At 34.5% G+C, this 13,109-nt stretch overlaps 1 protein-coding gene across 2 annotated transcripts in view; it reads right to left on the bottom strand.

Annotated features, from left to right (window-relative positions):
• eIF3a (eukaryotic translation initiation factor 3 subunit a) overlaps positions 1-13,109 on the bottom strand; it is a 378,310-nt gene that overhangs the window by 278,644 nt on the left and 86,557 nt on the right. For both annotated transcript variants that reach the window (XM_090393079.1, XM_090393080.1), the window contains exons 5-6: positions 9,486-9,626; positions 3,987-4,195 (exon numbers count right to left, since the gene is read on the bottom strand). In XM_090393079.1, coding sequence (XP_090249205.1) covers positions 3,987-4,195; positions 9,486-9,626 — 350 coding nt within the window. The remainder of the gene's footprint in view (positions 1-3,986; positions 4,196-9,485; positions 9,627-13,109) is intronic.

Below are 13,109 nucleotides of genomic sequence, written 5' to 3'. Positions count from 1 at the left end.
GAGCTCTACTCCAATCATCGGAAATTCGTCCCTCTGTCCAGGCTTTCTGAACTATGTAGTGCAGCCACTGTAAGACTCTTATACCACCATACTTCAGCAATTCTGGTCGAATATCATCTACTCCTGCTGCGTTTCCACATTTCAGGCCTTTGATGGCTTTTTCTACTTCAAGTATGGATATGTATTCCTGACTGCATGCCTGGTCAGTGTTTTTTACCACTGTGCTGTCATCACTGCTTGTTTCATTTAGCAATTTTTCAAAGTAATTACTCCATACTTCAAGGATATCTTTTTTCTCCCGTTTTCATGTCACCTTTATCATCTCTAACTCCCTTTACAGTACTCTTTCCTACATTTCTAAGCTTCTTCAACAACTTACAGAATATCTTACCACCTTCGTGATATTTATTTTCTATGTTCTTACCAAAGCCTTCCCATGACTTTTGTTTAGCTAGTTTTACACAGCGTTTCGCTTTCTGAAATTTGTGTCTGTATTCTCTAAGAGCAAAATCTGACTTATTTTCCAGGAACTTTTGATATGCTTTTTTCTTTTCCTTCGCTGCCTCTTTAACTTCCTGTGTCCACAAAGGATTTCTGATTTTTCTATCCTTACAGACAACCTCACCACATGCCTCTCTGGCCGAATCAATCAGGGCTTCCTTCAAGGCTTGCCACTGAATCTCCAAGGTTTCGTTCCTGTTCTCAAACTCTTTCATTTTTTTTTTTGAATAAACTTTGTGTATACATCTGAGAGCTGCTCAACTTTTATTCGCTTTAAAACTTTCTTACATGTTATTCTTTTCAATATTAAATTCAATTTTATCCTGCTCAAAACTAAATAGTGATCACTTCCAATTTGAAATCCTCTGTACACTCTTGTGTCCTGCACCAGGGAGAAAACATGACTATCAACAATAACATAGGCAATGAGACTTTTCTTATTCCTTGCCAGTTCTCTCGATGTGAATTTGTGCACATTTTTATTTTGGAACATGGTGTTAGTAATAACTGTCCATATCCTGAGCAGAAATCCAACAGGTATTTACCATTATTATTAGCTTTCCTCTTTTCTCCAAATTTTCCAAAAACATTTTTGTATGTCTCACAATCACTTCCTACCCTGCTATTTAGATCCCCAACAAGGACCAACGTTTCCTTTTTCATTGTGTCACTAGCTTGCTCTAGAGACTCAAAAAATTCCTCCACTTCTGCCTTAGTAGAGCCTTCTGTGGAACCATAGGCACACAAAGAAGTCTCAATGTCCAGTTTCCCCATTCTGATATTTGCCCACATCACTCTACTCGAGACTGCCTGCCATTCAAGAAGATTAGCCTCGTATTTTGTGTTGAATACTATGGCTACTCCTTTTCCTTGATTGTCATTTCCTGAATATAACATTTTGTAATTATTGTTGAGAAAGATCTCACCAGTTTTTGTCTTTTTTGTTTCAGTCACCCCCTATTATGTCGATCTGGTACTTATCTAATTCCTCAGCTAGCTCCATTTCTTAGCCATTCAGGCTTCTTATGTTGATAGTACCAATCTTTAACTCTGGTGATGTTGAATTGGGGTGTGCTTTCAGATTTGTTCCAGTAGCTGACTTTTCGCTGTTCGCCCTTCTTCCCTGGCGAAAACAACGGGAGCCTTGTTTAAACGGGCGACGCCCCAGATGGAATGAAATTTTGTCATGTCGTACCCTCATTTTTTATTTTGGTTTAACCAATAAGAATACAATTTGGTCGCCTAAAGCCCAAATTGGCAGTCCATCCTCATTCGTTCAGTATCCAAGTAGATACCCAACAGGGTGCATCACGAGAAATTGAGGATTGGACATTAGGTCAGAAGCCCTGGTCGGTTCTCCGCATTCCTTTAAAGGCTATGTGGAGGTCTCCTCTCAGTTATACAGCTTTGACCCTTAAGCATCCCATGATGTTATACTTCTAAATAAATCTGCTACAAACTTGCAAGATTCCCTGACTAAATTGAATAACTGTTGTAATAGATATGGCATGAAGGTCAGCATGAAAAAGATAAAGACAATGAAAATAGGTAGAATTGTTGAAAATGTCAACTGTGTTGTGAACGGGGAACCTCTGGAACAAGTAAAACATTTCAGCTACTTAGGCACAATTTTTACTGAAGATGATAAATTAAATATGGAAATAGACAACAGAATCAACAAAGTTGGTATGGTTGGAAGACAATTGAATAAATTCATATGGAATAAGAGAGAAATTAGTCGGAACACTAAATTAGCTAAACTAAATAATTTGAACACTGTATACAAGACAGTGTTCAAACCAGTTTAAACTTATGGATCTGGGAGATGGGTCAGAAGTAAAACACTTGACCAAAGACTAGAGACAGCGGATATGAGAGTACTGAGAAAGATTAGAGGCATGAACAGATGGCATAAATGGCAATATCATATTAAAAATTGAGGATATTAGGAAAGAACTTGACATTGTCACCATCCAGGAATGCGTTAGCAGAGCTAATCTCAGGTGGTATTGTCACTTAAACAGAATGGGCAAGGAAAGATTAGCAAAAAAAGTGTTCTCTGCCAGGCAGGAAAACGACCCAGAGGAAGACCAAGATATAAGTGGATTGATATGGTGCAATGTGCTTAGACGATAGAAATATAAGATCTGATAATGATAATATTGCAGTCTTGACAAGTAACAGACTGATTTGGAGAAAAATATTAGATAGGAAGTTAGTAATGATGTAAATTTTTCATTTAGTACTATCATATCCTGTACATCCCTTGAGGGTATATGTCAGGAATTTGATGATGATGATCTATATAATGATTGTCCACAATCATTTTCTAACTTTTTAGCATTAGCATACCAGCCAGCTAAGAAAAAAAAACTTAATTAAAAATTCTGATTTATATAAAAATAATGTCAATTTCCAGTTTAGTGATTCTAGGATGTCTTCTCTCTTACATTTCTATTCATGCATAGAGTTAGGAAATGTCATCTGTCACTCTGGAATATCCATAAGTGTCTAAAAGTGCTATGTGCATTCAAACTGCCCATTTCCTACACAACCAGAAAGAAATTAACTGAATCACAGAACAAGAAATTCATATGCTGCCATCATTATGGCAAGTCAGGTCTGGCTGACTATGTTTATGACATCCCTTCACAGTGTCACCATGTAGAAAATAGCTTTATTTTGAGAGGAATCATCAGAAATCTGAAATGCTTAGGAGTTGCCAGCAACAAAATGTACCTCTCTTAATCTCAACAAGCATGGCTGAATAACAGTATTTAATAGTATAAACAACACCAGATGAAAATAATTTATCGAACTTGCTACTATTTGCTGGATTTCCAACCAGTATCAGAGTAAAAATTGCAAACAAGGTAAACAAACACACTTAATTAGATAGCTGAATAAACAATTCACACTGCAATAACAGAAAAGAACAAATTTTCTAATAAGGCACCCTCCAATGGCCAAATAAAAACAAATGCAGGAAAGGAATACTATGCCTATATTGCATATTTTGCCTAAGGAAATGTCAGTCAAAAAAAAAAAAAAAAAAACTTGTATAACAAAAAAACAGTACAACTAAAGCAGATAAATGAAATGTTACAGGGATCAAACAGAGTGTAAAAGAAAAATAAACAATCTTTTTAAAGACTCCTTTACATACCAAACTTTTAAAGACTTCTCTATAACAAGAATCCTACCAAACCTCAAAAGAAAAAAAAAAAAAAAAAAAGATATAAATTATATAATGTTAAAAGTACATAAAAGTAAGCAGTATTACTTAAACCACTGTTGATTAATATGCTTGTAGTGAGTCATTTCATACCAATAAACTACGATGTTCATTTCATACCCTTGAACTAAGATGTAGTCAATAACTATGCAGAAAGTCTTATACTCATGCAATGATTTTTATCAAAAATTGCATGAGTATAGCAAATATATATAGCAAATAAAATTAGAAAATTAAATAGAAACCATACCTTTGTATCTCTTCAGGTGTGATATTTTTCTTCTGTTCACGTGAAAGATAAAACAATCGAAACAGAGCAGATGCATGAAATAGATAATTTCCAGCTTTCCAAAATACAAGTGCTAACTTTTGATAATAATTTGCCATTAACTGAGCTTTTGGAGGTTTCTTTGATAATGTCATTAGACCATGAATGTCTTCAATGGCTTTATATGCTTCCTACAAATAAATTTTAAAATATTGCACAGGAAATTTATTTTAAAAAATCAAAATGAAGAAAGTCTCAATAAATCAGATAAATATTTCACAAGTTCTCTTGTGTTTCACAAGAGAACTAACTCACACATCTACTGTGGTTTTCTTTAGTATGATGGAATATAATTCTTTTTCCCCCAATCAGTAATACACTTAATAAGAAACATTAGAGATAACAAATATATACAAAAAAATTATGATCAGTTTTGGTATATGTCGGAAGTTTTTCTCATTTGGTTAAACAGGTAGCACTCGACTTACGACGGCCAAAAATTATTAAAAATTCTCTAATTTAACTTTGCCTGCCAGCATATACATACATATTTCTTATCGCTTTTGTATACGCATCGCAGTGTCGCCATTAGATGACAAGCAAAACCTATCACCATTACACAATAGCTGCTGCTATGATTCACCCACTTCTAGCTTATCACAGCCTCTAGTACGTTAGTTGCTAATCAGCAGTCGATGTGTTCGTTTCTCTCGTTGCAATTTTTGTATCTCATCGTAACCCTATCATGTCCAGTAAGAGAAGTGCTGATGAATACTACTGATGAAAATTCCAACATAAAAAAGGCGAGGAAAGCTTTAAGTTTAGATGTTAAAATGAAGGTCATTAAAGCATATGACAAAGGAAAGAAAGTCGGTAAAACGAGAAGAAAAACTATCGGATTCAACTGTTTCAACAATTATAAAAGATAAATCAAGAATAATGGAGGCAGCTAAAGGGGCAGTTAATATGAAATGTACAATTTTAACAAAAAAAAAGAGAAGGGTGAGCATACATTTAACACTAGTAAAGGTTGGTTTTATCGATTCAAAAGCTGATTTAACTTACATAACACAATAATAACGGGAGAAGCTGCCAGTTCCAATTTTGAAACTGCCAAAATTTTCAAGAAAAATCTAAAAGAGATGATAAAAGATGAAGGCCATTTGCTAGAGTAGATTTTTAACGTAGATGAAACCGGACTGTTCTGGAAGCAGTCAGATGTTATCGCGAAATATATGACGAAAAAACCCAACAGAGAAGCATTCCTGAAAGTGAAAGAACTTAATGGAAAAGCAAAACGAACATAATCTAACAACATCAAGGACAGAGTGGAAACATAATCATTGATAATGAAAAGATAAATGAGAGATGGATGGAATATTAATCAAATCTCTATGATGATGAAGAGAACAAGATCGACAATTTACGACACCTTAGGTTATGTGCAACAACAGATACCACTCTACCTACAAGAAATGAGATAACACATAAACAAGAATCTTCCTAATAATAAATCACCTGGGTGTGATAGCATCCCTTCAGAAATGCTGAAAGCTTTGACTAGTTACAATAACACACTTAGTGGACACCATTCAGCACATTCACAAAACAGTAGAATTACAGGAATCTTTTACATTGCTCTGCATACCAATTCCAAAGAAAATAATGCCCAAAATTTGAGGATTATATAACTGTGAGCCTAATCTCTCTCTCATGCATCTAAAATCATTTTAACCACTGTAAACATAGAAATTGAAAGAGCCTTATCTGACGAACTAAGTGAACAACAGAAAGGCTTCAGAAGAGGAATGGGAACCATTAATGCTATCTTGAACTAAAAATATTACTAGAACAGGAACATACACATATGCTTCCTAGGATTTTCAGAAAGCCTTTGATCAAGTAAAACGCAATAAACTGTTTAATATTATAAAAAATTAGACTTAGAAGATCATGTACAGAAACTTATAAAAAAATATTTACTTCAAACAAAAAAATGCAGCTGTTTAACTCTGAGACTTATGAAGTGAAAATAAAAAGAGACAGGGCTGCATCACCTTTCACCAAATCTATTTAATATCTACAGTGAGAGAGTGATGAAAAAGACTGAAAAACAAAATACAGGAATCAGTATCAATGGTATAAAATACAACAATCTCAGATATGCTGATGATACCATCGGCATATCTAAGATATCAGCACATCTAATTACAGACAACAGAAACAAATTAATCAAATTATTGTGCCTACTAATTGAAGAAGGTAAAAGATTTTGGCCTACATTTAAAGGCAAAAAAGACCAAATTTATGAGTTTCAAAAGAAAATACATCCAAGCCAAAAATATTCATAAACAATATAAAAATTGAGCATACAACAGAATAGAAATATTTAGGTACCTACTTTACTGAGGATGGAAAACAAAAAAAAAAACAAAAAAATTCAATCTCCACTGGTAGCCAATCAGAGATAGCTGGCCCAAGGCTATCACTAATTAAGTGGCATGCAGTGAAGAGACAGCTCAACAAGTGCCACCATCTCATGGTCCATCCCTAACACTCGTATTTAATGTCTGAGATAATGTATGTTCTACGGTCGATTTTCTTGAGTTTACGGGACAAAAAAAACGAGTTTCAGAGACAAAAAACCTGCTTGCCTGTGCCAGAGATCGACTAACTCGGGAACCAGTCGAAAAAAAGCTCAGAAAAATTTCTTCTAGTTGCCGACTAGATTTGAAACCAAGAAGTCTTCCTTCGTGCGGTCAAGCGCCGTGGTGTGCAACCACCACATCCACTGCGCTACACAGGCTCGGATGGAAAACAAGATAAAGAAATAAAAATAAGAACTGCCATAGCTGAATATGGCTTCTGGAAAAATAAAGATCTGCTCAGAAGTTCTGTGGGTATAGAGACAGAGAAGAAAAAGATAAGAACATAAGTTTGGCCAGTTTTCAAATATGAAAGGGAGACCTGGGTATTCAAGAAGTGAGTAAGACAAGAGATAGAGGCCTTTGAAATGTGGTGCTACAGAAGAGCTCTGAAAATGTCATGGACAGAGCACGTGACAAATGTAGATGCTATTGAGAATGAAAACACAGAAATCTTTATTGCAGGAAATGATAAAGAGAAAGATGAGACTGGCAGGACATGTATTGAGGGGATCACCAGGACAGAGAACACTAACAGTTTTAGAAGGAAGGATTATGGGAAGATGATCAAGAGATAAAAAAATAAGGACATGGTTTGATGATTTAAGATCTTGAACAGAATCATGTGACTATGCTGAAACAAAAAGAAGAGCTGCCAAGACAGAAGACTGGAAGGACATAGTGCTTCCAGTCTTGCACCCTCACATTGAGGAAACTACATGATGATGAAGAAACTTTTACAGGTAAACTGTATACTCAACTATACAAACATTATTGAAGAAAAAATTTAAACAGTTTGGAAAGAAGAAAAAAATCTTGGAGTTTCAGCAGCAAACTCTGAAGAAAACACTGACTGATTGATTCAGTTAGGTACACATGTGGTGAAGTTGTTTGTAAGGAAATAAAAATGCCATTACAGGCACAAGAAATTAAAGAAGCAGTCCTAAAAAAGAAGAAAGTTCCGAAAGTTCCTTGCAAATAAATCAGCAGATACCCTAAGAGCATATAGAAAAAAATGTAAAAGAGCTAACCTATATGTGAAAGTAGCTAAACAAAAGTCATGGGAAGACTTCTCTAAGAAGAGAGAAAGTATATATCAGGAAGGTGGGAAAATGTTCTGGAAGGTAGTGAAAAAGCTTAGAAATGAAGGAAAGAGTACTGTAAAAGGAATCAAAGATGATAAAGGCAACATGAAAACTGAAGATAAGGATATCCAAGATTTCTGGAGTAGTTACTTTAAAACACTTAAATGAAACAAATAGTGACACAACAGTAGCAGACAACTTTCAAGAAGAATGAAAACAGAAGTATGTGAAGTACAAAAAGCCAACAAAAACTCGAAATGTGAAATGGATGATTTAAGATTGACTATGCTGAAACAAAAAGTAGAGCTGCCAACACAGAAGACTGGAAGGACATGGTGCTGCACCCTCATACTGAGGAAGCCACCATTTGGAGTAGACGATATTCAACCAAGAATACTTAAACATGGAAGTTAAAAAAAGATTTGCAATGGCTAAAATGTATAATTCAGATGACCAAGTAATAAGGTCAAATTCCACATGATTTGAGTGAAGTTCTCATAGTTCCCATCTATTTAAAAAAAAAAAAAAAAGGGGGAGGTTTAAAGCTGAATATGAGAATTAGAGAGAGAGGAGTCTTTCTGCTTAGTGTTAAAGGTAAGATTTATGCAAGCAAACTTAGAGGTTGAAAAAAATCGTGGAAGAGAAATTTAGAGAAGATCGAGCTGCATTCAGGCCAAATAGTTGTCAAAATCAGATTTTGACTTTACAAGAAATATTTGAGAAATCATGGGAATATGACAAAGATCTGTACTTAAATTTCATAGATCTGAAAAAGGCATAAGACAAGGTGCTCAGAGAAAAGATTTTCAAAACACGGCAGTTATATGGGGTAAATGGAGCATTATAAAGCACATAATCTATATTTAAGTTATAAGTCAGTAGTCAGATTTAAAGGGAATACAGGAAGATGGTTTGATGTTAACTCTGGTGTAAGTCATGGAGGCATATTATCTCCACTCTTATTCATCATCTATATGGATCGCATTATAAAGTGACATTAAACCTGATATTAAAATTGGAGATAAACTTAGCTCTTTGCTTAATGTACATAATGCACTCCTAAACATCCACATACAAATCTCCGAACTAAATTGAACAGTATCTGTAACAAATCTGGCATGAAAATCAGCCATAAGAAAGACTAAAACTGTGAAATTAAGCAGAAACATAGAAAACTTCAACTGCATTCTCAATGAAGAACCTATACAACAGGTAAAATATTTCAGCCATTTAGGTACAGTTTTCAGTCTGTCTGTGTTCACTGGGCATCTACAGATGCCGTATGGTCACTCCAATGCTCGATGATGTTCCACACTAGGCCTCGCCATGTAGTCCTGTTGTTTGCCCTTCTGGCAGCCTCAATTCTCTGAAGATCAGTCACTCCACACACGCCATCCATCCATCTCATTGATGGTCTACCCCTGCCTCTTTTTCCAGGAACTTTACCTTCTATTACTGTTCTGAGAAGTCCTCCTTCCATCCTTTCTATGTGTCCAAAATATTTTAACTTTCTTCTGTCAATATTCTTAAGGAGCCTTAAAATTCTACTAATCTTTTCTAACACCCAATCATTTGTACGCCTTTCAGTGTATGATATCCTCAACAGTTTTTAGTGAAGAAAGTATATTAAATTTGGAAATAGAGTAAGCTTCCCATATTGCTGAATTCTTATTTAATTTCAGTCAAAAACTAAGATATTCAATGACATCAATTTAAGTAAAAATTATTCTAGGCAGAAACAAGAAACATACCTGCCAAAGTTCCATCTGAATAGCACTATCTAACTGCACAAGCCTAGTTTCTAAATGCATTGCTTGACTCTCAGGATTGTTCAAGTTTACTGATGTTTGTTGATTCTGATGCTTATGAATGTGACCAAGATGGGCACGAAGCTATTAAAAAAAGGGTTGGAGGGGAAAATAGTGAAACAAACTATAAAAATCTATGTCTTAACATGTTGCTAATAAATGTATTTCAAACTAAATGATGCAATAATATTAAATATAATAACAAACTCAGGTATAATGAATTAATTTTATCTAAGAAATGGCATTTTTAATAACAAACATAAGCTTCAGTAACTATTTCTTCTAAATATGGTAAAAAATTTTATCAGAATTTAAGCCAAAAATAACTATTTATTTTGCTGAACAGGAGATGCCAACACAGGCTATTTTATTACATGGTTAAGAAAGAAATGCTATAATGCACTGTGAGCACGAATGTCTGTGTATGCCTTTAAGCAGAAGATAAATTATTTGATCTATGTGACATTCCCAACCTACTTACTGGAAGCTTGTGTGTATGTATATAAGTCATCTGGTCTTCAGAGAACGGGGTTTTTGAATTATCCGATTTTTACTGTACCCTGCTGGTAGTATGTGATAGTCATGTTGATGTTTAGAGAAATAAAAGATGTCTATTTAATTATTAATTAAATAAATAACTAAATAATTAAATAACTAAATAACTAAATTTTGCTAATTAGGTTACTAAGTCAATATTTTGCCTTGGTCAAAATCTTCATGGACACAGAGACATACTGAGCATGTGCATGCAGGAACACTAGTAAGAAGGCATACACAGGTTGATTGTAAAAGGCAGTTTCCTTGTGGTCTTAATTGACACCCTCTATTGGTATGGTGATGGAAACTTGCTGAAGGTCTCAATGATGGTCTTTCAGATTTCTGGCAATATGATTCAGCTGAATTTGTTACAGTTTGGGAAATGTAGTGCTGTGGCAGATTCCAAAAATAGTCTCACTGATTTAAATCTGTTTCTATACAGGAGGGAGCTTTTCCCCCATTGGATCTGGTTATTCATCTCCATGACATAGTCTGCTACCAGAACTACTGGAGTGGAGTTAAATTATGTATTTTCTGTGTTCCTCGAAACAGATATTGGCAGTTCCAAGCTTGCAAAAGCAAGGGAGAGGGAAAGCAGATAGTCCAGATGGTGAAGAGGATTTTTAGTTTGAGCAGATAAGGGTAGCTAATTTTTGGTAAGGCCTGAAGGATGTCTTCATGTTACACATTTTAAAAATGTGTGCAATTTTTCTTAAGATGCCTCTGGATGGAGTGAATAAATTTAGTGTATTCTGGATTATTATTTATTTTTTTTCAGGAAGGAGAGGAGAGTTGGGAAGAGAGAGAACTCTGCTGATTTTGTTAAGGAGAAAGTCATAGGCAAAAAAAAATGTTTCCAGAATGTGACTGATTTCAGTACAGACAATAATGTGATCTGAACAAATGGTTCAAGCTCTGTTTGCTAAGGTTTGATAACACAAAACTACTGGGAGGGATGATGATGGTGGATGTACCTACCAACATACATTTAGGCTTAGGCGATAGTTGCACTCATAATAAAATTTAACAGAATGAATACAGTGTTGGATTCTGAATGAAGAGAAATTAAAGTTATTGGTATTTCTTTCAGAATCCAACATGATCTGCTATAACATAAGACTTGGAAATATTGTTTCTTGCTTAAACTGTATTACTCTTATAATTGCTCTGTATTTTGTCAGTTATTAATTAATTATATACTTTTAGGATATGTCATAATAATGAAAGGACTCTGTAGTAAATGCCATTTATTTTATTACTTTATTCCTTCAATAATATTATAAGAAATTGTATGTATGTAACTTTATGAGCCTTATGTGAACTGTAATATATGTTTTGTTTTTTTGTTATTTTGAATGAAGGTGAAGGTAAATTTAAGTAATAACTATAATAATTTTTTTTTATTAATTTTCATTACTGCATGTAAAGGAAAAATGTTATGTAATGCTTATACTTATGTTTTATTTTGATTGTTGTCGTGGAGACGGAATTAAAACTAGATAGCGCGAGCGTGGTGGCACGTGAGCTATGGTATTCAAATGGAGATGGAATTGATACGAGCTAGACTGTGAGAACAAGTTTTGGTGGGAAAGAAATTGAAGGTACATAAGCGAAAAGCGAGCGTATACAGGGGATCAGTAGACCAGAAGCATTCATGATAGTGCGGTGAAGAGAGAGAGGGGGGGGGAAGCACTCACGACAGTGCGGAGAGGTGGGAAGCAGGGAGCACTCATGGCAGCACGGAGTAAAGTAAGAGGCTGTAGTAATAGAAATTAGGTGCTGTAATTAGATTAAAAAGAGATGAGGAGATAGCTTATTAGCAACACTGAGTAAAGTAAGAGGCTGTAGTAATGCTAATTACAACACTTAATTCCCATTTAAGAAGAGATGAGGAGATAGCTATTTAGCAGCACGGAGTAAAGTAAGAGGCTGTAGTAATAAGAATTAAGTGCTGTGGTTGGACTATTTGAGGACCGGGAAAGTAATAGGCAACTGAGAATAATTCTTGAAGTTAAAGAATTACTACGTGTTCCATTAGTTTCATGGAACTTTAACAGAGAGCTGAATTAGTCGAATAGTGTTAGTGAAGTGATTGTTGTCATGGAGTGAAGGAGTGAGCATTTTCCTTTATCCAAGTATGTTTTATACACGTGAAGTACAACCATTAATAGTTCAGTTATCATTGAGAAGATTTATTCTAAATAGTGTTGCCATAGTGTGCAAAGTAAATATAGTTATAAAGTGAAACTGATGAGTGAAACCCATAGTGAAACTGATAAGCAAAGGATTTATCTGGTAAGAACTGTCCAATTTTATGTTACTTCAGTGCAGAGATATATGTGTAATTCCTCCTGTTATTCTCCACATTAACTATAACGTTTTTTGCTGAACTCAGCCGGAGTATGAAGTGTGAAAGTGTATAATCATGAAGCAGTTGTTGCCACCATTAATTTATTGGGACTTTACTGACTGTGTGATAATAGTAAAATTTGTCTAAGAGATTTTGTGATATTGAACTCTATTAAAGGTTATTTTAATATTGTGAAAGCTATAAGTCTGATAGCAGAATGCCCATAGACCAAATTTGTAAGATTTTGTGGACATTTAAGCTAAGACATTTATATTATCTTGTTTTCAGAATTGAGTTTATATGTATAATATATAACCCTGAATTAAATGCTTTGTTTTGATGATTTTAAAATTGTGTTTGCCTGAATCTCTTTTACTGCACCGTTCATGAAATATCAGACCTAGCGGGAGCTTTAAAGATAAGAGATAAACTTGGTCTACATAAGAAATAATGTTGATATAAAATTAGTTGATGCAGTTTAAAAATATAAATTTCTCTATATTCAAATTAGTAATCAACCAGCAACTTATTACATGTTTAAGAACAGAGTTAAAACAAGATGGCAGATCAAAAACAAGGGAGTACGATCTAACAACAGCACAAAGAGAAATTACATCACAGGTTTAATTGTCCTGATATTTCATCTGTCACAAAGATATCTTCAGAAATATATGGATGCT

The sequence above is a fragment of the Typopeltis vanoorti genome, chromosome 5 (genome assembly GCF_054136105.1).
Source record: "Typopeltis vanoorti isolate ZY-2024b chromosome 5, IOZ_Tvanoo_1.0, whole genome shotgun sequence".
In the NCBI taxonomy this organism is placed as follows: Eukaryota; Metazoa; Arthropoda; class Arachnida; order Uropygi; family Thelyphonidae; genus Typopeltis; species Typopeltis vanoorti.
The sequence above is the reverse complement of the archived record's forward strand: the minus strand, read 5'-3'. Positions and strand labels throughout refer to the sequence as shown.